Source organism: Arvicola amphibius, chromosome 7 (genome assembly GCF_903992535.2).
Source record: "Arvicola amphibius chromosome 7, mArvAmp1.2, whole genome shotgun sequence".
Taxonomy (NCBI): Eukaryota; Metazoa; Chordata; class Mammalia; order Rodentia; family Cricetidae; genus Arvicola; species Arvicola amphibius.
The window spans coordinates 49310952-49336289 of record NC_052053.1 but is presented as its reverse complement, the minus strand read 5'-3'; the positions used below and the strand labels follow the sequence as shown (position 1 = coordinate 49336289).

At 53.0% G+C, this 25338-nt stretch overlaps 1 protein-coding gene across 1 annotated transcript in view; it reads right to left on the bottom strand.

The window, feature by feature from the left end:
• The window catches only part of Hmcn2 (hemicentin 2), a 150254-nt gene that overhangs the window by 68807 nt on the left and 56109 nt on the right, over positions 1–25338 (bottom strand). Inside the window, exons 23-37 of the mRNA XM_038337454.1 lie at positions 18810–18937; positions 16660–16914; positions 15978–16064; positions 14005–14199; positions 11960–12090; positions 11630–11777; positions 10850–10976; positions 10089–10243; positions 8415–8693; positions 6683–6961; positions 6013–6121; positions 5693–5862; positions 4295–4449; positions 3822–3918; positions 3199–3294 (exon numbers count right to left, since the gene is read on the bottom strand). Of these exons, the coding sequence (XP_038193382.1) occupies positions 3199–3294; positions 3822–3918; positions 4295–4449; positions 5693–5862; positions 6013–6121; positions 6683–6961; positions 8415–8693; positions 10089–10243; positions 10850–10976; positions 11630–11777; positions 11960–12090; positions 14005–14199; positions 15978–16064; positions 16660–16914; positions 18810–18937 (2411 nt within the window). The remainder of the gene's footprint in view (positions 1–3198; positions 3295–3821; positions 3919–4294; positions 4450–5692; positions 5863–6012; positions 6122–6682; positions 6962–8414; positions 8694–10088; positions 10244–10849; positions 10977–11629; positions 11778–11959; positions 12091–14004; positions 14200–15977; positions 16065–16659; positions 16915–18809; positions 18938–25338) is intronic.

Genomic DNA, 25338 nt, shown 5'->3' with positions numbered 1-25338 from the left:
GGAAATGAATAGGCAGCCTTCTTACTACAAATTGGCGTTCCAACATGTGCTTGCTAAATCCATGTAAAACCTGAGAGAGCTGGAAAGTAATTCTAGGCAAAAAAGAACAGAGTTTAGCACAGTTTCCTGGTCGCCACCATTTTTTTTTTCTAGATGGGCTCTCGGTGAGCATGGGTGACATGTCTATTTAAGAGAGGTGCAGTAGAAACTGTGTAGCTTCTTCTTCTTTTTTTTAAAGTGTTGGCTTCCTGGTTCACAAACACAAACAGCTCTAACTCTTTCTTGGGAGGTCTGGCTACGGATCATTTAAATGGGGTCTGTGAGCAACATGTTACAAACTGCTTAATGACTCAACATAGACCTGCTGCATACTTGGAACTGGGGTGGTGTGCGCAGCTTGCAGAGGCATTGAACATGCCTCCATCATGCTGGACTGGGCAGAGCAAGCAGGCAGGGCCCTGTTGGCCCTAGCCACGCCCACTTAGCATTTAAAAAAAGCAGTTCTGGTCAGAAAAGGATTAAATATGCAATAAGGACAGATTCAGACATAAGACCTCTAAATGGGTCATACTTTGTTTAAAAAAAACTGTACATAGGCTTGGGAGAGAGAAGATAAAGAGTATAGAGAGTCATAAAAGGAAGTAAGTGGTTTAGAAAAAAATAAAACAAAGTCTTTAAAGAGACAGTACAGACAGTAATAGATTAAAGATAATAAAATAAATATTAAAAAGTAATAGAGTAAAAAAATAATAAGCCACATAAAGATAGAAAATATACAGAGTGTCTGGATATGTATATTATTGTGTTTTCTTTGACTTTTTTGACTGCAGAGAGACATTTGATTCTGAGGATTGCTAAGCTAAACCAACATATATATTTTAAATTAGCTTGATTTCAATATATGGGTCTAAGGATTTGTTGCTTTGGAAAAGAGGTTCTGCTTTTGTTTCCACAGAGAATAAGAACCTGTGGATTCATTCTAGACTAATGTGGTTTGATGGACCAAGACCCTCTGAAAGGTCACAGTGAACACCCCTGAAAATACTTTGCCCAATGAAAAGCAGGAAGCAGTTTGGAAAGAACTATGCCCAAATTCCCCAATATGGTTTATAAATGTTTGTTTACATTTAAAGAGGGATATGATATAGAAATACATAATTTTCTTGGTATGGATCTTGGTCTATTGATGTATATTTCTGCTCTTGATTAAGGTATTGTGACTGTGCAGTTCTTTTAAAAATGCAATGTATAATTAAGAAATATAGATTAATAGATAGTCATCTATAATAGTCAAGCTTGTAGTCATGTTTGTTAGGTTTTCTAGATATATAGAGATATATTTCAGTTAGATAGGTATTCTTCAAATCTTTCAGAGACCTTCAGAATATAGCATTTAATATGTTTTAAGAACTTAGGACTTTTCATGACAGTGAGACACATCTGCTCCTGGAAGCACCATGTTACTTCAAGAGGATGATGGGCACTGAAGAGTCTCCTTATGGAGTTTGCTAGCCATTTGGGCAAGAAACTGCTCTTGCCTGGACTGCTTGATGGTATGCTGTGGGAACTGGACATGCAGGACCCATGACTGCTGAACTTCCCTGAAGGTGAGATGGTACTTTGGGGTTCCTGCTTCAGAATGTCTACCAGACATTCTGCAGGACATAGAAAAAAGTGACTGACAAACTGTTAATATAGGTGGAACTGCCTTTGAAATTTGCTGATTCGTGGAAAAGTCTGGGATATTACGGGCCTGTAGGCTGAAGATGGATGCCCCAATGGTACAGAAAAGCTTGGGTGACCGTCCCGGCAGTGATATGTCTCTGTCAATTCTAGAGGTTTGGAACTTGTTTACAATGTGCTTCCTGTTTACTTAGGTAATATTATATCCTTCTGGAGTCTTTGGTGGAGTTGAAGACTAGATAATTACAGCTTTCCTTAGTTATGATAAAAGATAAAGTAGTTATAAATATTCTAACTATAATTCTTGCTTGATACCCATTTAGTTATATGTAATTTTACTACATTAAAGCTAAAGCCTTTCTTTTTATTTAAACAGAAAAGGGGAGGTGATGTGGAATTCCCCTCTGTATGCTGTGAATACCATTGGTTAATAAAGAAGCTGTTTTGGGCCTATGATAGGGTAGAGCAGAGCTAGGCTGGGGGAGGGGGTCCTAACTGAAAGCTGGGAAAAAGAAGGTGGAGTCAGTGAGATGCCAGGAGCCACCACTGGAGACAGACATGGCTGGAAGGAACCTTGCTAGTAGGTCACAAGCCTCATGTAAAATATAAAATAATGGAAATAGGTTAAATTAAAATCTAAAAGCTAGCCAATAAGAAGTTAGAGCTAATAGGCCAAGCAGTGATTTAATTAATACAGAGTCTGTGTGGTTATTTTGGGAGTCTGGGCGTCCAAGAAACAAACAAGCAACCTTCTTACTACAAGTAAGGGAGAACCAAAGCCAGCCAAGCCCTCTCCTCTTTCCCATAGCCACCCTCACCCAGGAGAACAAAGAACAGTGGTTCTCGACCTTCCTATGCTGCCACCTTTTAGTACAGTTCCTCATGTTGTGGTGATGCCAACCATACAATTATTTTCATTGCTACTTCATAACTGTAATTTTGCTACTGTTATGAATCATAATGTAAATATTTGATATGCAGGATACCGGATATGTGGCCCACAAAGAGGCTGTGACCCACAGGTTGAGAACCACTGGCATAGAAGGCAAGCACCCTCGACAGCAACCTCAAAGGTAAAGATGGAGCACTGTACCATGGGCTTCCTTACCTCCAGTCAGGACCCACTATATCTACCAAGGGGCTCCACAGGAGGTAAGTACTTCCCGGGCTCACCCACCCAATGCAAGTGACTGTCCCTGGCTCATGGGGGGATAGGAAATGGGCCTCCCTCCTGGCACAGAGATAAGTCCCACCATAGCCTGGATGTGGGCACTCATATGATTCACCCAAGTGTCTGGTTCTTTTCTTCCATGCTGGTCTGGGAGGAACACCTGGAGGAAATTCTATTCTTCATCCAAAGCTTAGACCAGTCCGGAGATGCTCGACCCTCTGAACAGAACTCATACAGGTTTGTTCCTGACCTTACCTTCATACAAAGCTCTGGGCACTTGCAGCCCCCTCCACAGGGAATTAGGGCTAGCTAGAGCAACTTCTGGCCAAAGGGAGGGGTCTTACCTGGAGGGGGCACACCTGAAGCCAGGCACTCCAAGGTAACTGAGGCATTTTCCAGAACTGCCTTGTTGACTGGACCAGGCTCAATGTTGGGGGGCACTAAGGGGTTACAAGGAGAAACTGCTCTTAGAGGGTGTGGGCTCTGGGCAGCTCCAGTCCCAGATATTCTTTTGTCTTTCCTCACTTCTCCTAAAGAGTTCTGGTGACAAGCTCACATCCATGGACCAAGGAGATTGTCCTTAGAAAAGCCCCAAACCGGAGGAGGGGCTGTGAGATCTTCACTGAGGTCATACAGGGTTCCTAGCCCCTAACCCCAGCCCCATGGAGGAGCCAGAGCTGGCACAGTAGAAGTGGGAACCTCAGGCAGTCCTGGAGTAGCCTGGCAGGGCTTGTTCATGCTGCCAGGGACACATATGAGCCCCCAAACACAAATCCAGCCAGCAAGAGAGCCATTAATGTGGGCACTGAAAACACTTCAGGGTCCACCAGCTACGGCCACTGCTTTGTCTTGGCATTGTCTACACTTTGCAAGGTTATATCTAAAACTTCCATTGCTGGTACCAAGGTCCCTTGAGGTGTTACCAGTGACCCCAGGCTTTGGACCCCAATCAAGCTGTAGCCCTCACCCAGAACCCTTAGTGTTACATCCTTCTTGCTCTCCCCTGCCAGGTTGGTGGCCGCACACGTGTAGACACCTTCATCTCTCAGGTCTGCCTTCTCGATCTGGGAGAGAAAGGTCTGGCATGAGAGGAAGCCATAGGGTCTAGGACCAGGCCCCAGTCAGAAAGAAGGTAGGATGTGAGAATGACCACCACGGGCAGGTGCAAGCCTTACAAGGGAGCCGTGGGCCCTGCACCCACATTCCCAGTCTCCTCTCATTCCCATGATATCACCTCTGTCTTTTTCCTCTGGTAGCTAAGCTTCCAGGGCCTGGACTTGGCTAAGGGACCCCCTCTATTCCCCAGGCATAGCACCCAAGGGCTATTCAGTGTGCATATGCCGAAGGGCTCTGCGTCCACCATCTGCAAAGACTGCTCAGGGGCTCCAGGACCTCTGCAGAGTTGCTCTTTGACAGCCAGTCCTGGGTCTCTAACTGTACCTGAAGTCTGCCCCCTGAGGTTGCCATGGCCACACCATCCTTCCACCAACGGAGGCTGGGGGTAGGCACTCCAGTACCGACACACTGGAGGGTCACAGGCTGCAGGAAAGGGGCTGTGAGGTTCTCACCACCCATGATGTGCACCGAGGGGAGCTCTGGACAGGAAAGATGGAGAAAGCTCGAGTCAAGCTCAAGAATTCTGTGATGGGCAGTCAGTAGTTTCCTAAATGGCTACAAGGGAAGGTGTGGCTTTGAAGGCCTGGCCAAAGGAATGGCCTCTAGAACCCCTGTTCCTCAAACACCTGGGTAAGGGAAGGGGCTCTCCACAGAGAGCCAACATAACAGTGCTTTCTCTTTGCAAATTCTCCCAATCCATGCATCCACAGGTCCATCTGCACATCCATCCATGCATTCATGCAACCATTCATCCACCCACATTCACCCATCCACCCACCCATCCATTCATCCACCCACATTCACCCATCCATCTACCCCCACACACATCCATCTACCCCCACACACATCCATCTACCCATGCACCATCCATCCATCCATCCATCCATCCATCCATCCATCCATCCATTCATCCTCACATCCATCCATCCATTCATCTTACCACACATCCATTGATACATCCATCCATCCACACACCCATCTATCTACCCATGCATTCACCTACCTGTCCATCCATCTGGCTACCTACTCACCCACTAATCCACCTCCCCATCCATCTAGCCCATGCATTCACCAGCTAAACCACCCATCCATCCATCTTGCCACCCACCTAACTGCCTATCCGTACATCCAATCAGCCATCCGTCCAGTTATCCATTCTATGCACCTATGCACCTAGCATGTGTGCCCACAAGAGTGTTTAGTCCATTCTATGACCAAAACAGCTGTAGGCCCCACATAAAATAAAGGAGACCACCACCCTGCCCTTTTGGAGGTCACAGAGCCACGGAGCTGGCATAGAGAGGGACAGTTAAGTCACCCCAGAGAAGTGGGGTGGTCGGCAGTAGCCATGAGAGACTGAACAGTGAGGCTGAAACATGTGGTGGAATCAGGCTTCCTGGAGGGAAGGGCAGACCTGAAAGACAAGGAGGAACTAGGCAGACTCAGAGGCGGGACAGGAGCACTTAATAAAAATTTAAATAAAGTTAGATGTGCTCAACCGGATGAGAGTGGAGGCCAGAGGCTGGGAAGTCCCCCGGTAGCTACACAGCAAGTGTGATGAGCAGCCGAGACAAGCCTCTCCCACCCACGTCCAGCCTAGAAGTCTACACAGAGGAGACAGGACCCATGCCATTCCCAGTCTTCCATGGCCTCCAGCTCTACCACCCCCACCGTTTCAGGTCACCCACTGCCTCAGAATCCCCACTCCAGGGACCTGCTCACCATGCACAGAGACCTCCACCTCGGCCCCAGATGTCCCTGCCTCATTGGTGGCCTGGCAGGCAAAGAGGCCTGAATGAGCCAGCTCCACACGGCTGATGTGCAATACAGTCCCCTGGGAGGCCAGCTGCACTCCAGCCAGATCCTCGGCTGGGCGGCCATTCTGCAGCCACCTGATGGATGGAGAGGGGGTCAAGTCACCTTGCGGCCTCCCTCCCATGGGTTCATGACTGTGTTTACGCCCCTGAATGGCTTCCCTGTCACCCTCCCTTCACAATAGCCCACATTCTGCCTGTCCCCGCCCCGGCCAGTTTCATACATACTGGATGGTAGGCACCGGAGAACCTGATGCCTGGCACGGAAGATCCAAAGACTGTCCCACGACGGCAGTCACCTGACCCTTGCCTTCAGCCACCAGCAGCTGTGGGGGCACTGTGGGCAGGACATGCTGTTGGATGCCTGGAGATCATCCTGGCCTTAAGTTCTGCCAAGGCCCCAGTGCCTTTTAGTTCCCCTCAAATACTCCCTCAGGAGACCTTCCAGGAGCAGTAAAGACCGTAAGAGGGGCCTCTACGGCCTCCCCAGAGACCATTTATTTCATGTCTGCCTTCAGTGGCCTGGAGTCCTGTCTGTCTTGTAGTCTGCTCTCTGTCTTTTGTCCACAGAGTCACTTCTGGGAAGGAGGAACTGAGTGTCCGCAGAGCAGGACTCTCCCCCACTCCCAGCTTCAGGTGTCACAGGCCCTGGACCATGCCTATTCTGTGGACAGAAGACGGAGCATCATCCTTCCTGGAGAGGCTAGTACTGGGCCATGGACAAGAGTGAAGATCAGGACCCCGTAGCTCAACCTTGTCTCTCCCACATGTTCCCTGGTCTCATTGTCCACCCATGGCACACAGGAAGAAGGTACAAACGACTTCCTGCCACCCTCCACCTCCTCTGGGACTAAGCATGGAGTGGGCGTGGGAGGAGACCTCTCCGCAGCTGGCTCACCCTGCACCTCCACGGAGTACTGCAGCACAGCCTCTCCAGCAGGGCTGCTGGCCACACAGCTGTAGAGACCACCGGATGCCTCGCCTGGGTTTTCCAGCTGCAGGGCACCGCCTGCCTCCAGCCATGTCCCGTTGCTGTCTACCACTGGCAGCCCTTCGTGCTGCCAGGAGATGGTAGGGGGTGGATGGCCTCTGCTCACGCACTCCAGAGCCACGGGCCTCCCAGCCACGGCCTGCACCAGGTACGGCCCTCCATCAGCACCCTCGATGGTAGGTGAAACTGAGGAAGAGACAGGGCCGTCTCGAGGATCAACAGTTACAGCCAGGCTCCCCAGCCTCCTTCTATTGGCTGGACACAGTCTCTTCCACCCAGCCTCTCTCAGACCCCCCTGGAAGAGCCTCATCTCTCAGGCCCTGAGTCCCCCTCCCCAGCCCCTGCTTGTATCTCTTCTGTTCCCGCTATCACCCAGAAAGCTTGTCACCAGGAGAACACCAGCCTGTCTCTTGAGCAGGTATGAATCTCCAGGACTCCAGACTAGGCTGCTATTCCTGGAAGTCTCCTCACTCCTAGAGTGAGACGGCAGATGGCTAAGGCAGATCTGAGCTACGATGGTATGGCTTGGGGACTCCTGACATTTGAAGTATTCTCAGAGATCATGGCGGCCAAACCCAAGGGGTGTGGGAAGCATGTCCCTCAGGCTCTGAGTTGTAGAGCCAATACAATGACCACCAGGTAATACTGTGCCATCATGAACTGGGACCCAAGATGCTTCAAACCTTATTAGGGCCCTGAGGCTCTTGGAAAAGGTAATAGGCATGCAGTTTCCATTCTATTGCAGAGGTGTCAGGGCCTCTTGGGAGTCCCTGGTGGCAGGTGCTACCAAGGGCCCACCCTTTCCTCAGCTCATCGCCTCCAGATTCTGGCGCCCAAGCCCTTTGCACCTATGTGATCAGAGCGCCTTTGCCGACTCTTTACCAGGGGACAAATAACTCCTGCTGACTCTCACACTGTTTCCAGACTCCCCAGAGCACCCTGCTCTGCCTGACCCAGAGGCAGAGACAGTGTTTTGAAATATTGTTTCACTGTGTAACAGCCCTGGCTGTCCTGACACTCACTCTGTAGACCAGGCTGGCCTCAAATTCACAGAGATCCGCCTGCCTCTGCCTCCTGAGTGCTGAGATTAAAGGTGTGTGCCACCACTGCCTGGTAAGGGCTCTCCATTTTTTCTGAGCCCACTCTTCAGGATTGCAAATTCATAGATGTGACATCAAACCCTCCCAGGGAGGGACAGGGCCCATGCATCCCTGAGGTATGAGTTGGGCAAGCTTCTCCATCCCATGGGAACACAAGAGGTCAAAAATACTTTGGCAGCTGGTTCTACTGCATATCAGTCACAGGCCTTGGACCTTGCTCTAAGCCCTAAGCTACACATAGTTAAAGCGGGGATCTTCATGCCACCCTGGGAAATTTAGTGAGGAGTTGGGGTTTCACAGTCTTCCAGGAGGAGCTAGACTCTGCACGGACTCCCACCCAGGCCCTGCCTCCAGCCTCAGTTTCCTCATCTGCGCAGGAAAGAAAAGGCAGCGGGCCCAAATGACCCCTGCCCTTGAATCACCCATTTGCCTTTGCACACTCCAAGTGGCCACCTCTCACTGACCTTCAGAGACAGGCAGAGGTCACCTCACACTTCCCACACCAGCTGCCCACTGATGCAAGTCCCCTGGTTGCTTACCATAAACCTCCAGCCTGGTGGATTTCTTGGTGACCCCTGCAGGGTTGCTGGCCTGGCAGGTATAGAGGCCAGCGTTGGAACGCTGGACCTTCACCAGCTGCAGCTGCCGGCCACCCTTGCTGTAAACCACTTCGGAGCTGGGGGCCAGCAGGGTTCCATCCTTGTGCCAGATGATGTCAGGGGCTGGCATTCCTCGGGCCTCACAGAGGAGCTGTGCCGTGTGGCCCTCCAGGATGGTCACCTCCCCTGTCTCATTAGAGCCCCAGATAGTGGGAGGTGCTGGGGACAGAGAGGAATATAAGGTGGTCACAAATTAATTGAGTCAGTCTCTGGTGTCCCTTGAACAGCATGCACCCATCACAGGCCGTAAGGACTGGCAGGCATGAGGGAGAGGGGAAGGGTTTGGGACACAAACAGAAGAGGCCAGTTCAGGGACATGCCAGTGTGGGAAGCAAACCCAGTCACTAGGGGTGGGGACGGTGCAGGTGGGGAGAGGGCCACAGGCTTGGGCTCTGGAGCCCACAGTTCCTCTAACTCACTGTATGACCTGGGGTAAGTCCTGTCCCCTCTCTGGGCCTCGGGGTCCCCATCTGTGGAGGAACTTGATCAGGGCTTCCCCTAGGGCAGGGCACTCACAACTGGCACCCAGGTCGATGACCGAGGCACATGGATACAGTGTGACATCACCCTGCCTCCCAGAACCATGCCCTCCTAACTCTGTCCCCTGAGGGCAGTGAAAAGAGGCTCCGTCTGAGGCCACTGTGTCACAACCTGTCTGTCCCTTTCTACTCAACTCTCATTTTAAAGTTTTTTTTTGTTTATTTGAGCATGGTGATGTGGAGATTTAGACCACACATGCACACACACACACGCACACACATGCACACACGTGCACGTACACATGCATGCACACACACGCACGCACACACACATGCACACACATTTAGGTGGGTGTGAACATGTGCACATGGGTGCACACACACACACACAAGGCTGACATCCGGTGTCTTCGTCTATTAAACTCTGCCCCTTACTTTCTGTGACACTGAATCTGGAACTCCAACAGTTCTGCTAGATTAGTTGGCCAGCGAGCCCCAAGAGTCTCAGCCTCCCCAGTGCTCCCCAGTGACTGTCCAGATGAGGTGACCATCTTGGAGGGCCATGCAGCACAGGCATGCGGCCACCATGTCTAGACTTTTACATGCGTGCTGAGAATTTACCAGCTGAGCCTTCTCCCCAAGCCCTCAACTCCCGCTGTTAGCACAGAGCATGGGTGCAGGCTGTGCCCACTGCTGAGCTACCAGGAAGATCAACTCTTTGGATGTTTGTTGGTGCAGTTCTGCAGTGCTGAGGGCTTTCTACATGCCAGGCAAGGGATTCACCCACTGAGCCATGCCCCGGGGCCCTGGCTGTACCAGTTTTTCCTGTTCCTTCCATGAATGCACCCTATACTGGCTTCCCACTTATACTTGAGATACTAAATTGCCTTTCATCACTTCCAATGTAAACAAGAGTAACTGATGTAAAGGAAAAGCCAAAGAAACCATCATCCAACACGCAGCAGGTGAAGTGGTAGTTTGGGAAAATGTGGGACCACAAGCCCTTGGCTCCTGCTAATGCCCTTGCTTCCCCTCCCAGTTAGCAGTGGGAAGGGCCGGGAGGCACTGAACTCACAGTGGATGATGAGCTGAAAGTCCTTGGCCTGCTGGCCAGCTGGGCTGAAGGCCACACACTGGTACCGCCCTTCATCACCCAGGTGACTGCTGATAATTCTGAGAACCTGGCCATCCTCCTGGAGCAGGGTGTGAGGGTCCCCTGGAAGGATGGGCCTGAAGAGAAGCCATCGATCAGGCCAGGGTATCTGAGGGGCACCTGCTCAAAGGGACAAGGCTTGAGATAAGAACGGTGCTCCCTGGGTGCCCATGAGAGGAGGAATAAGGTGTGGGCCTCCAGTTCTGTGGATTAGCACTCAGCCTTCAAAAGAAATGAGTCTTTGACACTGGCTGCAAAGAGAGCGCATCTCCAAACCATTCTGCTAAATGAAGGGGCCAGACTGCACAGCTGTGCACACATTGGCTGACTCAGCCTAGGAGAATATTTGGGTTTAGTGGGTGCTGAATGTTCTGGAATTAGATAGTGGCACAGCTGCGCAGTGCTGTGAACTCAATAGCTGCTTTTAAATAGTTAGATGTACACTATGCAGCTTTTCCATGGGCCTCTTATCCCCAGAACGAGGGAAATTAAAGAACTGACAGAACCAAGGCAAGATGTTACCGAAGTGAGAACGGGGTCTCCTGGCAACCACCCATGGGTGAGAGACACCGACGTTGCCCTCCACCCCATGCTGGGTAGCACATGTCACACCCATTGGACAATCTCAGGCTTCTCCAACTCCGTCCCCAGCACCCACATAATCCATTGAGAGGGTCACTCACTGCCCATCCTTGGTCCACTCCACCTGGGGTGTGGGGACCCCTGAGGTCTGACACTCCAGTTCCACATCAGCACCAGCCAGGCCCAGCACCTCCTGAGCAGTCCCAGCTCCCAGCAAGGAAGGAGGGACTAGGGGTGGGAAGGGAGACAGAAGAGGGATGGCTCAGCCTCCACACCCCTGACTGACCACAGGACCTTTCTCATGATGGTCCCCTGACCTGCACACCCTACCCACCCGCAAAGCTCCCCAGACATTGCTGGAAGAGCCCCGGCCCCTAAGTTAGCAGCAGCCTGGACTGCCACTGTGGGGCACACGTGTGATGGTAAATCTTGCCGACTAGATGAGATTTAGAACACGGAGATTTGAAAACTTAATCTGACTGTGTCTGTGAGGGATTTTCTGGACTGGGTTAACTGAAGTAGGAAGACACTTCCTAAATGTAGGTGCCACCTTCCCACAGGCTGGGGTCCTGGATTGCATATCAAGTAGAACTCGACCTGAGTGCGTGACACCCTGTTATTGTGGCTGTGACACCCTGTCATCGTGGCAGACAAACATTTGAACTATGGCCCAGATAAACCCTTCAACCTTAAGTTGTTTTTGTCAAATTTTTCAGCAACTGAAACTACCTGGAAGTCACTGCCCTTAACCACATGACTGTTCTCTGTGTGGTGTGCTCTGTAGGCTCCTAAGGAGACGCTCTAAGTCTGTGGTGGCCCCTTTGTGACCCTTGCTGTCCCCTGACACATGTTTGGGAGTGTGGGACATGGTCCTCACTCACTGAACACAGCAAGACTGAAGTCCCTCTGGGCGCTCCCGGCCTGGTTCTCAGCCCGGCAGGTATAGAGGCCAGAATCACTCTCCTGGATCCTGGGGAAGCAGAGGGAGCGGGCACCATCCAGGAGGTGATGGTCATCTGCCTCTGGGATCTGAAGACAAGAGTTCAGAGGGAGGGAGTATGAGCAAGGAGGGAACAGAGGCCAGTGGAGCTGTGGTGACCAGAGTCCAGTTCCCCCCCTGCCCCTGAACCCAGGCATCCCCAAAGACATGTCACATACCTCCCTGAACACACACAGAACCCCCCATCCCATCCTCCCCTGGAGATACCCACCAAATGCCCATCCTTGAGCCACACCACCTCTGGGACTGGAAAGCCGTTTACGTCACACTCCAGCGTCAGAGGTTGCCCAGCCAGTCCCGACACGTTGGTCATGCGCCCCTCTTCCCGGATGCTGGGGGGTACTTGGGGAGCAAGGAGAAGCAGAAGGGCAGCTCCCACTTTGGCTGAGCTTGTCAGCTAGAACAGGCCACCCATGTCCCACTCCATCCCCAGGTCCTCAAGCCTGTTATCAGCCTGCCACTGAGACCCCCGAAGACCCACCATCTTTCATCTGTGTTGGTCCCTGATCTGACCACAAGGGCACTACATACCTCACATGGTCACAGCGGCTTTGCCCAGGGACCAACACAGCCCTCCCCCACTGGAAACAGACACCGTACTTTGACACCCAGTTGGAGAGGCGGGATTCCTGGACACATCCAGTTCTCCCTGTGACCAGGTGTTACACCAGGGAAGCCCCAAGTGAGACTAAGTTTGGCCCCGGTGTGTCTATAGGTATCCTCTCAGGGAAGTCATTCTATGGCAGACTGGGAACAAGTGTATTTCAGACCGAGAGGGCCAGCTCATCCCAGCAGCAGCAGGGAGTGCTCCTAGCTTTCCCTGTTCTTGTGGAGACCTAGCTAATTGGTGCCCCCCCAACTCTGCACTGGGCTCCCTGGCTGCAGGGGTAGGAGCACTTGTTGCTGGTGAAGGATGGATGGCACATGAGCCTCAGCTCGTGGGGTGGGCCAGAGCTCTGTACACTATCATGCATGTTTGTTTTATTTATTACCTTTGTGTGTGTGTATGTATGAGTGTGTGTGTGTGCGCGCATGCGTGTGTGTGTGAAGGACAGAGAACAATCAGGGATGTCATTCCTTAGGTGCCACCTACTTTCTGTGTGACAGGATCACTCCCTGGGATTAGGAGCATACAACATAGAGTAGCCTGGCTGACCAGTTCCTGGGCATCTCCTATCTTTCCCCAGAACAGGGGCACACTGCAGTGCCCAGCATTTTACATGGGTCCTGGAGCTCAAACTCTGTTGTGAGGTATTATTTTAGCTGGACAAAGATGAGTTATGTTTGTTTATTACTTTAACAGTGTGAGGGCGTGTTACTTTGTTCATGCTGCATTTGTTTAACTATGTAAAGATGTGTTGCACCTGCCTACCCTTGCCTGCCTAAGGCACCTGACTGATCTAATAAAGAGCTGAGTGGTAATACCTAGGCAGGAGAAGGATAGGCGGGGCTAGCAGGCAGAGAGAATAAATAGGAGGAGAAATCTATGTTCAGAAAGAACAGGAAGAGCAAAGGAGGAGAGAATGAGGGACACGCCTGGGGCAAGAAGTCAGGTCATAGGGAAGCAGTAAGATATACAGAAGAAAGAAAGGGAATAATCCCCAGAGCAAAAGGTAGATAAGGAGAACCAGGTTAATCTAAGTTAAAAGAGCTAGCCAGAAACATACCCAAGCTAGGCCAAGCATTCGTAATTAGTAATAAGTCTCCGTGTCATGATTTGGGAGCCGGTTGGTGGCACAAAAGAAAAAGCCTGGTACAAAACTCAGGTTGTCAGCCGGGCGGTGGTGGCGCACGCCTTTAATCCCAGCACTCGGGAGGCAGAGGCAGGCGGATCTCTGTGAGTTCGAGACCAGCCTGGTCTACAAGAGCTAGTTCCAGGACAGGCTCCAAAGCCACAGAGAAACCTTGTCTCAAAAAACCAAAAAAACAAAACAAAAAAAAAAAAAAAAAAAAAACTCAGGTTGTCATGGTTGCACGGCCGGGGCTCCACTGACGGAGCCACCATCTCAGGTCTTGGCCCTTCTGACTCACCTTAGACACCTACACTGTCCCTACAGATGTACCTGGTGAAATGGGGTGCCCTGTGCAAAACCCTCAAGCCCCAATCCTTCCTGGCCTCTGGGGATGAAGATCAAGTGTTCATAGCATCCCTTGTAGGAAGCTTTTGGGCCCTGGGCCCAGGCATCATCGTGGGTCTCTGTGTGGGAGGCGGCTACAAGCCTGTTCCCAGCCTCCACCTCTAGGGCCTCGGCTTACCATAGACCACCAGCTTGGCTCTCCTGGACGCAGAGCCCACCTCATTGGTGGCCTGGCACTCGTACTCTCCGCTGTCTGCAAGAGACACTGAGGACAGGAACAGTGACCCTTCGTCCAGCACTACCACATCTTCCCGGCCATTCAGAGGCTCTGAGGATGGGCCCCTCCGCCATGTGATTTGTGGCTTTGGTGTCCCTGGCAGGGTATGCAGAATCATCAGCCAAAAAAATGTCGCACACTGCCTCTCCATGCCATCACGTCCCCTTTGCACATGTTGCTGACCCTCATGGTGGGTGGTCTCAGGCTCCGTGTCACCCCCAGGCCAGGAGGAGGAGGAGGAGCCACCTCAGAACAGCAGTATTTATCCCCTGTCCCCATACAATACTGAGCATCCATAGGCACCGGGGCAAAATCTGTTTTCTGATTCTCAGGGAGGTCCCAGGGGCCCTTCCCACATACCTACTGCCAGCCCTGAACTCTCCTTTCTCTGCCAGCTCTGACTTTGAAATATTCCACAGGAACACCCCTGTCATTGGTCTTTTATTGCTCAGCGTCATCCCCCATGAGGGTCAGGGGCTTCCCTGGCCCCTGCTGCACCCAAGCCACCGACACAGCCCATACATACTGGGTACTCCATGAATGGACAAGTGTGCTGTGCTCAGCATGCCAAACTCTGCCTCTGGAGCCGGACATAGGCAGTGGGAGATGCTGACTCTTCCTGTCCTGTCCCTCCCTTCACAGCGTGACCAAACTTGGGGCAGCCACACTCTGGCCACACACCCCAGCCATGGAGGAGAGGTGATGATGTCCCTGAGTATCCCCAGGGCTTCCTTGTACCAGACTCTTGTGCTATGCCCATTCCTGTGTACCCTTGGGGGAAGTGCCAAATACAACCTGGGGTGGACGATCCCAGAGAGGATGCATTACCCAGGGCCTTGGGTGAGGCTGGTGATGCCAAAATCTGGCTCTGATGGTTCAAGGATAAATGTGGGAGAGATCTGTGTGGAACACTGTGGTAGCAAGCAGGCTGGGTTTGGTGGCTTGCCGTGACTGTGTTCCTGCCTGCTGTTTCTAGAGCGCAACACTAGGTGGCACTATGATCAAGGCTCCCAGCTCCCACCTGCTCTTGAGCTCCTCTCCTGCCTGCCTCCTTAGGGCTATTCAGGAATCTCCCAGGTGCCCTGCTGCTGAAGATGGAGCTGCTGAGGCCATCTCCTGCCATCTTTGCTTTTGCTGCCTTTTTTTTTTTACCCACCTTTTGCTCCTCAGATCTTCAGCCTGTGGGGACACTGACCAACCGTGATGGAGATGGCTCATTTTACCCACCAGCCACAGACAAGCCCAAGAAGGTGGGTCCCTGGGGCAGTGAGGTCTTTGGAGGATAGTGTGGAGCATATTTCCCCTTCTGGGTGCCAGGCACGGTCTGGGAGCCTTGACTCACACCTCCTGCCTTGAGACCTCACAGCAGTGCCCCCACTATGCAAATGAGGAGACTGGCTCAAAAGGGAATGTAAATCTCCAAGAAGGGCTGAAGCCGGGCTCTGTCTGGATAGCTGACCCTGAGGGGACAAGTGGACCCTCAACCGTGTTACCATCCCAAAACCCAGAAAAGGCTGACTTGCTTGGGACCACTATGGGAAAGTATGGGGAAATATGGTAACCCCACAATCAATCCAAAAGGACCCAAGATCTGCCCTTTAGCCCCAGCTGAGGACTATGGGGGATTCATAGACAGGCGGACTGGAAGTCAGGCCATACTGAGTCACACATTGGCTGTGCATTCTTATGTAAATTGCTTAACTTCTCTGGGACCAGATAACCCTAATAAAGAGAAACTAATGGCAAAACCCATCCTACAGAGTTGTCAGTGTGATTCCACAACCCCCATAACCCAAGGAAGCCACTGAATAATCAAATTCCTGGAAGCCAGGCCAGCGCTTGCTTCCCTAGCCCCACCTTGGGCTCGACCTCACCTCGGGCAGGGCACCGCAGACTGGCATTCTCTCCAGCCACTCGCTCCAGCAAGCCCTTGGTCTCGTCAGCCCCCCAGTGTGGTGGCTCTGTGGGAGGTAGCAAGGCAAGTCCATAACCCTTAGGTCTAGCGATCCTTTTCAGTAAGAGATGGGGAGAGAGTATCTCCTTCCAGAACCCCAGTCCCCAGCGTCCCAGAGAGTCCTGCATCAGAGGCTGGACCTGTGCCTCGAACACAAGAGCTATGGTAGGGTCCTGTCAGTGTCCTCTCAACAGCCTCTTGCTTCCAGTTCCCAACAGTGAAAATGCTAGTACTGATCCAGAATGTTCTGTGGCCTTGCCTATCACTGGATCCCCTTGCAGGTGAAAATCTGGCCAGAGTTGTCCATGTAGTAAACCAGAGAGCCGAGTCAGACACCTGATCCCTGACCACGGTCCCACAGGGACTTTGCACAAGGCCCCTAGGGTCACAGGCCATGGGTCATCTGTGCAAATCAGGGAGCCTACACGGTGCCTCAGAAGAGCATCTCAGAGGTGTGGGCCACGGCAGCAGGAGGTAAGTTATGGTGGACCTGTGTTGGAGCTCGGGGACTCACCCAGCATTCAGGAGAGCATCTCAGGGGTGTGGGCCACGGCAGCAGGAGGTAAGTTATGGTGGACCCGTGTTGAAGCTCGGGGACTCACCCAGAACACGAAGCTCCAGGTTCCAGGTATCAGTGCCAGCGATGCTGGAGGCCTCACAGCGGTATAGCCCAGCGTCAGAGGTCTGGACAGCAGCGAAGTGGACGGAGCCCTGGGGTCCCTCACCCCTCAGGGCCATCCCATCCTTGAACCAGCTCAGCTGGGGTTCTGGGTTGCCCTCCGCCGCACAGTTCAAATCAAGGGCTTCTCCAGCCAGCACCTTCAGGACTCGAGGGCCGGGCTGCACCTGAGGGGGAACTGGCAGGGTTTCAAGGATGAGCACCATGGTAGGCTGCCTGGTTAGGGGTCTTAGAGTCCCAGCCCATGTTACAACCCTGATATCAGCAAGCAGCAAAATATCACAGGGTGTGGGGAGACCTAAGGCAGACCCTCCTCCTCATCGCCCAAGGAAGAGCTGTGGACCATATGGCCTTCCTTCCCCATATCCTGAAAGAGCAGAATCCAGCTTCCACCTGGACACGTGAATGCAGTCAATGCATTAATCCCCTACCCTACCCTGTGCCCTTGAGAAGTACCATCTGGTGGGCATATAGGGAAACTGAGGCACTGGAGGCAGGACTGGCTCAGAACAGCTGAGCCAGGTTGGAGCCGGGCACTCAGAGTAGCTACACAATCTCAGCTCTGTTCCCTCCCCTACACTGCGGTCCTTGGCTCCAGCTGAGCCTCAGTTTCTCCTTGGAGCGAGCACCCTCCCCCAGTGGCCCCCCCAGACACACCTATGGGCTGTTTGTACTTTCCAGCCATTTTCCCACACTCCGCCCCGTGAGTCCTCCTGCAGGGTGGAGAATATCACACCCAGTTTGAAGATGGGGAAACTGAGGTGGGTAAAGATTTCTCCTCTTCTTCCTGGGTCTGTGTGTCTGAGAGTCCAGACTGCTTCCAGAAGGCCCGGCCTGCAGGCCAGGAACGTCCATAGAACCTAGGTCACACTGCTCTTCTGGGACACCAGGCAAGCTGAGGGACCCTGGTGTTGTCCTGGTTTCTAAGGCACAGTCAGAGAGTAGCCCAGGCATGGGAACCTAGCCCCTCCTGCTGCCTGGAGGGGCTTGGAAGGATGCAGGAGCAAGGACAATCCATGCCGCAACCACTATGCCGCACCCACCGCCTTTGCCACATCTCAGTCTGCACTGCTCTGAGCCCTTCTGATGGCTCAGGTTGGGCATCGTTGTAGCCCCACTCCACAAGGTTCAGGGAGAGCATATGGCTAACCTAAGGCTACACAGAGAGCTGGGAGCAATGTTGAGACTCAAGCTCGGCTATGCCGCTTCCCCATCTGCTTTCACTTCCACCCCCACGTTCCTCTCATTGGCCAGGGCAAATCTTCTCTTTCCACGCCCCCAGCCCAGGCCTCAGCCTATCTGTCTGTAAAATGGGATGCTGGCCCGGGCAGGGCTGGCACGCATCTGTGAAGGGTTGGGGACGCTTGGTTGGGAGGACAGATGATGTGTCTAGCCGTCCAGCTGGAGCGTGAGGGACACAGATGAGTGAGCACTCGCAGCTGTTCCCCATTACCCGCAGACTTCGAGCACGGATTTCAAGTCACGAGCAACAATGCAGAACATCCATTATCTTTCCACCCTCCCCTTGTGGGTCCCACGAGAGTAGCAGGTGAACTGGGCCATGCTTGGTCCTGTTTTAGGGTTTCCCCAGGGCTCTGGGATGTGATTGACATAGGATGACTTTTTAAAAATGTTTCGAGGGGCCCCCTAAGTATGCTAGGGACCAGCACCACAGTGGGTGCCTGGGAAAAAGGAGCCCCCACAAACGTCAGTGGGCCTCTTATGGGAACATAGGCATCTTGCTGAAGCAGAGTGGTTTGGAAAGGGTCTCTTTAGGGAGCCTCAGGTGTACCTGGCAGGAAGAGCCTTTAACCCCATGAGCCTTTGCAAAGCTAGAGCCGGGCTCCTAAGTTGTGTGACTCCAGCCGAACAGAGAGATCCTTGGAACCACTGCTTCCTATGTCTCCCTATTCCTGGTCTCCACTGGGTGCTGTTGGTGGTGGGCCTCAACAGCCTCCCCAGACCCAGAGCCAGGAAGAGGGGTGGCTGGCCTGGTACTGTAGAGAAGGTGGAGGGAAAGGCAAGACAGGGAGATGATGGATGGAGAGAGCGACAGCCACCAGGGGTCCCTACCTTGAACCTTGAGGGTGTAATGGCGAGATGTGGCCCCTGCCGGGTTGCTGGCTGTACACTCATAGTGGCCATTGTCATCCACCTGTGTCTGGGCCAGGCGCAGGGAGCCCGATGGGAGGAGATCGTACCTATGGGAGGGAGGACTACCAGTGAAATCTTACTCCACCCTGACCAGAGAAAGGCTTAAAGATCCATCTCCAAGGATCCAGTTGCCTCTCCCAGGCAGCCTTCCCAGACTGAGGTAGCATCTACCTTCAGGCCTTGACGCCAGCCCCTGTCCTGCCTCCAAAAACCAAGGTCAAGCACTCTCAGTGTAGGACCTGTAGAGAGGTGGCTGGGTTTCAATCCACACTCCCAGACTGCTTAGCTGTGTGACCAAGGACACGAACGGTTGCTTCTCGGGGTTTCCATCTCCTCATCTATAAAATGGGCCTGCATCCCTGGGGCTCTGGCTCAGCAACCCCTCCATGTCACACTACAGCTGGCGGCAATGCCCCTTGTCCTCAGCATATCTCTTTGTCAGGAGGCTAGAGCTCTCCACTTCCAGAGAAAAGTCCCCCAGCCCTAAGCCCTCAGTGTCTGAGTCCCTAGGCTCCCCTGAGCTCAAATCCGGGCCCCTTGGGGAGTTACTGACCAGACACATCTTGAAGACCCATGAGAAGAAACTTTGCAGACCTTCCCTCAGATCTGGCCCACCTTACTGGTCCCTCCTCCCAAGGTTACAGGACCCTAGCCAGGCTCTAGCAGCTGGGATGGACCCCAAGGGGCCCTGCAGACATGATGTCAACTCCATATGTGTTGGCTCCAAGGGATGACGGCTGCAGCCTGTGGCCCTGACTAGCCTAGGAACAAGTGTCCAGAACAGGGGCGGAGGACCCCAAGGTCAATTGTCAACCTAGAGCTGGCCTGAGTTCTTCTGATGGGTGTCAGCTTGGTTCCCCATCCCCTTGCTACTGAGACTGAGCATCCACCCCTGCAAAATGGCATCACAGGGCCCCTGGCAGGATCCTTGGGAGCCATCCCTGCACCCCCACTTCCCTCCATGCAGCTGCCAGGGTGCATGGTTTCCAACCACACCCAGGCTGTCAGCACTGGCTTTACCTCTCTCCACCCATCGGTAAAGCGCAGTGATAACCGCCTACCTAGAACCATTCTAGCTGGTCCGAGTATGCAGCAGGTGTTATTCACAGCTTTGGGTGACACATAAGCCCAGCAGCAAGCACTCTACCAACTGAACGACGGTCCAGGCCCCAGCACCCTGTCTTTCTTATAACCAATCACAGGTTATTTCCTGCAGACAATGGCAGCATGTGGGGGTGGGGGTGCGTGCTCATTGTTATCACAAGAAAGAATTGAAGAACTGTGGACCCACGATTCAGATAAGCAAGCTGACACTTGCAGACTGAGGGCACCTGGGTCTGCCCGGAAGAGTGGGTGTTTGCCTGAGTGCCGGCGTGGCCGTATGAAACTCCAGGAACAAAACTCAGTCACACTGCCTTGGCCTGGAGTGCTCTTTGCAGGGCATGCCCTGGCCTCCTCTCTCACCACCCTCATCCCAGGTCCTGTCACTCCTCTCAGATCTCAGACTCAGCCCACTCTTGCCGCTCTGTGCCTGCCAGGATGCACCTGCTCTTCCTCCATTATGCAGGTATCACTTCCTCCAAGAGGCCCTTCATGCCCTAGACTGGCAAGCCCATCTGTGGCCTCCCATGGCTCTAGCCAGCTTGTGACACCAGGAGCCTGTCTGCCAGGGGCTCCAGTGCGAGACCCAACCCAGACCCTGCATGGACAATGTCTTTGTAGTGGCCCAGTTTGAACTTCCAACAAGGCTCAGAGAAAAGGTAAAGCCACTGTCCTGGGCCTGGGGCTGGCTGTACATAGCTGGGAGGTTTTGGAAGGGGGTTCCAGGCAGCTTCCACCTGCCTTTCCCCCCAAGACCCTCCCTACACCTTCCCAGAAGCTTAGCAGGGAAGCCCCTGCCAGGGAAGGGAGGAGGTGTGTAAGACGCCAGACTCTTCAAGCCAGGAGCTGCTGGGGATGGGGGTTCCATCAATAGGAGGGCTTCTTCAAGGCTCTGCAGCCAGATGGCTCCTCACAGCACCCAAGAGAGCACTTGGACTCAAGGGGAATTTCCTGTTTATTATGTCCATCTGGCTAGGGCCTTGCAGTCCTTGGCCAGCCATACACACATGACAGAACGCTGGGCTAGGAGATCCACAAAGGGCCCACTGGCCTTCTCCCACAACCAGGTAGAGGGCTGGACAGCAGCCTCGTGATCTGCCCCAGATGGACCAAGGTACATCTGGAGGGACTTACACCTGGTGGGAAGTACACCTGGAGGGATGTACACCTGGTGGGAAGTACACCTGGGGAGGACATACACCTGGTGGGATGTGCACCTGGAGCGATGTGCACCTGGTGGGGAGCATCCACAGCCCACACCTGCCTGCTTTGTCCCCCATACCTCTGTCCAGCCAACTCCCAAAAGCCACTAGGGGGTTTACATTCTCTGGGAGGAATCAGGTGTGCCCAAGTCCTATTCTATCCCAATCCTTAGCACATAGTAGGTGCCCATGAATATTTGGCAGCAAATTACAGCTGCCCCATCCACGCATACACTCCCTCCTCAACCTTCACTTGCACAGTGAAGCTCCCTCCCTCTCCCATACTCTCAATACAGCCGCACTCTCCCCTGGACAGTACTGGTTCCAGCCCTTCCGTGAAGCTTTCCCGGACACTCCCAAGCAGGCTAAAGTTCCAGAACCTAGGCTCGCTCATTTGTTATTTCATTCAGTAGTTGTGTCCTGGGTTCCTAGTGACTGGAGAGCCTGTGCTCCTCTTCTGGGCTGTTGAGAGTCTTAGCCCTTGTCTGCTCTGGTCCCTCCCATTGCCACAGGGGCCATCTTGCTGCCTCTAGCACTTTCTACCTTACTGAAGGAGCACACAGTAGGACTGAAGGCTGGAAAGCTACTCTGTCCATGGTCCACACTTCTCAGCATATACCTGCTGTGTGCTGGTGTGTGCAGCCATGCCTGTTGGGCCAGGGCATCTCTAAGCCAAGGATGAGGAGCCTTGCAGTCTAGTGACACAATCCCTCACCAGGAAGTCACAGGCAGAAAAGCCAAACTGGAGAAACTGAGGAAAGGGGGAAGGGTGGTTTTAGAGAGACCGGGAGGGGAAAGATGGGAAATGGGGTTCTGCACAATGACCATCAGATAATAAAAATTTGGGCTGTTCATGATGCTAACAGGGCTGGTGCTGATGTCAGCAATGGAGGCCAGCTATTGTGTGCTTCCTGTATGTGTCTACACAGTTGGGCATCTCCTGGGTGCCTTCTTATTTGATACTCCCTGAGCCAGGCCTGAGGACAGAGTCCCCATGGGCACCATCACCATGTTTAGCAACGCAGAGGTCAGAGTGACGAGCTCTGTCGTTCATGCCACTCAGCTGGCCTAGGAACAGTGTGGCACCTGGCCCTCAGATCCCGCCACTGTGTATCCCCATCACCGTGTGTTGACCAAAAGTTTTGGGTCTGATGTTCGGTTAACAAAGGCAGCCATTGGTCATGGAGGTTGACAGCCAGACTTGGGAGCTAGTAGACGGGCCACCAGCACTAGCTCTGAGGCTCCGTGGAGGTAGAGATCCCACACCAGGCCCCTGGACCGTCTGTACTCAGCCACTGGTTCTCATTAGTCAGCCCCATAAAGAGACTGGTGGGTGGGCTGGCTGTCCTGCAGGGTCCTAGAGAGAGGGCAGAGAACTAAGAGAGATTGTGACAACTGGAAGCTTGGAGCAGCTGCTGTGTCCCCTCACTACCACTCCCCTTTTGGAATTGGGGAATCTGGCCCTGTGTGGGTCCCTGGCTTGACGCCTCAGGAGCAGGAGTAGAAGCCAGGAGCACTTCCAGCTGCCCCCACTCCAAAGCAGAATCCCAAAACAAACATTAAACATTGTTGCCTAGCAACACGCCCTAACCCAGCATCCCAGCTGAGGAGAGAGATGCTCTCTGGCCATCACCACCCACTAGACCCTTTCACATCTCAGATGGAAAGACTGAGGTTTGAGGAAGAGATGGATCTTGTTTGAGTCCACCAAGCAAGTTGGGTTACTCTGGGCAGAGTCCCCCAGGCCCTTCGGTGTCTGGTTTGAACTGTCACAGAGCTGGTGTGAGCTAGTTAGTCTCAATCTGAAAAGCCTACTTTACTATTGCATTGGTGACTAGGAAACTTCTGCAAAAACAACAGTTCCAGGACTGTGAGAGCAGACAGCCAAAGACCATTCCCTAAATCCTGTCCTTAGCTGATTGCCCTGGGGCCTGATCCCCCAAGGAAGTGACCCAGGAGACAGAGAGGAGCGTATGAACAGAGACACCCAGCAGCCCCATTTGTATCAGTGAAACTGGTGGGGAAGTATATGCACCAAACAGAGGAATGGAGCTTAGTCACTCCAGGGCAGCTTGGATGCAGAATTGCCCTCTGAGATAGTGTACAGACACATCAGCAGGGGTGGACCAGAAGGATCAGGTATTTGGCCATGCAAGAAAGAATCCCGTGTGCAGGGCAGAAGCCAGGCCCACCAAATTCATATAGGAGCATGTGGCATGCGTGAGACACTCGGAAAGGGGGAGGACTCAGGTGGTAGTCGGGGTCTCTTGGCTTTTCCAGCCCCTGGGGCTCACTTTCTCCAGGAATCTCTCTGATTTGGGAAGTGTTGGAGACATTCCCCAAGTTAAGAATATTATTTTCCAGGTGCTTGGGAGAAGCAGTGGCCTGGCCTGACCTACACGTGTGTATACTTGTGCGTGGGTCTCGTCTCTGTGTGTAGCTGAATGTGTTTGTCTGTGTGTACTGTCCCTGTGTGTCTAATCCCCCCTCCCCAGTCACTGGTTCTCTCTCCTCCTCTGTGGCCCCAGCATGACGCCATTTACCGCACCCAGCTCCGGGGTGGCCTGCTGGCTGGGCCTACCACTCTTGGCCAAACTGGAATAGAAGAGGCTATGCCGGCCCAGCATATCCTGACGCCAACTCCAGCCAGTCTTTCTTACAGGTTTATCAGTGATGCTGAGACCATGCCAAACCACTCTGGGGCTGAGACCCCTAGGCCAGGCTTGGCACGGGGAGGGAGAACACCAGAGGACAGAGGAGGAGCCACCTGAGGCCTGCTGGATCCTGAGGCAGTCAGACACTTCCGGCTCATGGAAGGAAGTGAACCCTTTGGCTTGTAGAATGGGTCTGGAACCTGAGCCTTGGGGGTCCTCGGCCAAAGAAGAGTAGGCAGGACAGAGGGAGAGAGTGTGAGCCGAGCACAGACAGCAGGTCCTTGCCTTGTAAGAGAGGCTGTGTGTCCTGTGAGGCTTACTACTCTCGATTTTGTGGCTGAATGCCTGTGGGGTGGGGCCAGGGGCTATGCTCTATGTCTGTGAGTGGCGGCTGCACTTTGGCCTCATGCTCAGCTTCGGGCTCCAAGAAAGCCCAAAGAACCCCAAACACAGGTCTTGCTTATTTAAAATGCAATTAAAAGAACAGAGGGACTAACAGAGGGTCTCCCTGTCTCTGTCTCAGCCCCAGCACTGGGTTCCCATCTCCAGACACCACATCTGGCTTTTCCATGGGTGCCAAGGATTAATTCAGGCTCTCATGCCCAGAAGCATACAGACACCTGTCTGTCATTAGCTGGTGAAGAGAGTGGCAGAAATGCTCTAGAATTGACCATAGTGATTGCTGCACAGTTGTGAATTTACTAGAAACAAAACCCACTGAACTGGACAAGTGCAAGATGTGAGCTGTCCCGTTTGAGATGGGGGACTCCCACAAGCTAGTCGGGGGCCAATTCAAAAGACAATGGGCACGGTAAGATGAGAGTTGTGTGTGGTGGGTGTGCAAATGTGTGCACACACATGTGGAGGCCAGAGGTCAGCGTTGTCATCTGTCACTCTCTACCTTATTTTTTGAACTAGCTGACACTAAGCCTGCCCATTGACTCAGCTTGAGTGGCTAATGAACCCCAGGGGTCTCCCTGTCTCTGTCTCAGCCCCAGCTGGGTTCCCATCTCCAGACACCACGTCTGGCTTTTCCATGGGTGCCAAGGATTAATTCAGACTCTCATGCAAACAGTTTATGCACTGGCCTATCTCCGTAGGCCCAGGGTGGTCCCATTTAAAACAACTTTTAAATGAATTGCATTGTGTGTGTGTCCATGTCCGTGTGAGGGTGTGCACTCAAGTGCAGTGCCCAAAGGGACAAGAAGAGGGCATTGATCCCCTGGAGCTGGAGTTACAGGAGCTTGTCAGCTGCCTAATCTGGGCACTGGGAACTGAATTTGGGGCCTCTGGAAGAGCAGTATGTGTTCTAAACTGCTATGCCATCTTTCCGACCCCAGGGTGTTCACAACCAGTGGCAGCAGGAAGTATAAAGCAAATGGCTTTCATCGTCTCCAACACCCAGACCTCCACACCCATCACACAGGAGAGCGGGATCTATGGAATGTCCACTTTACAAATGTCAAAGAGGCTGAGAGCAGCCGGGGGTCA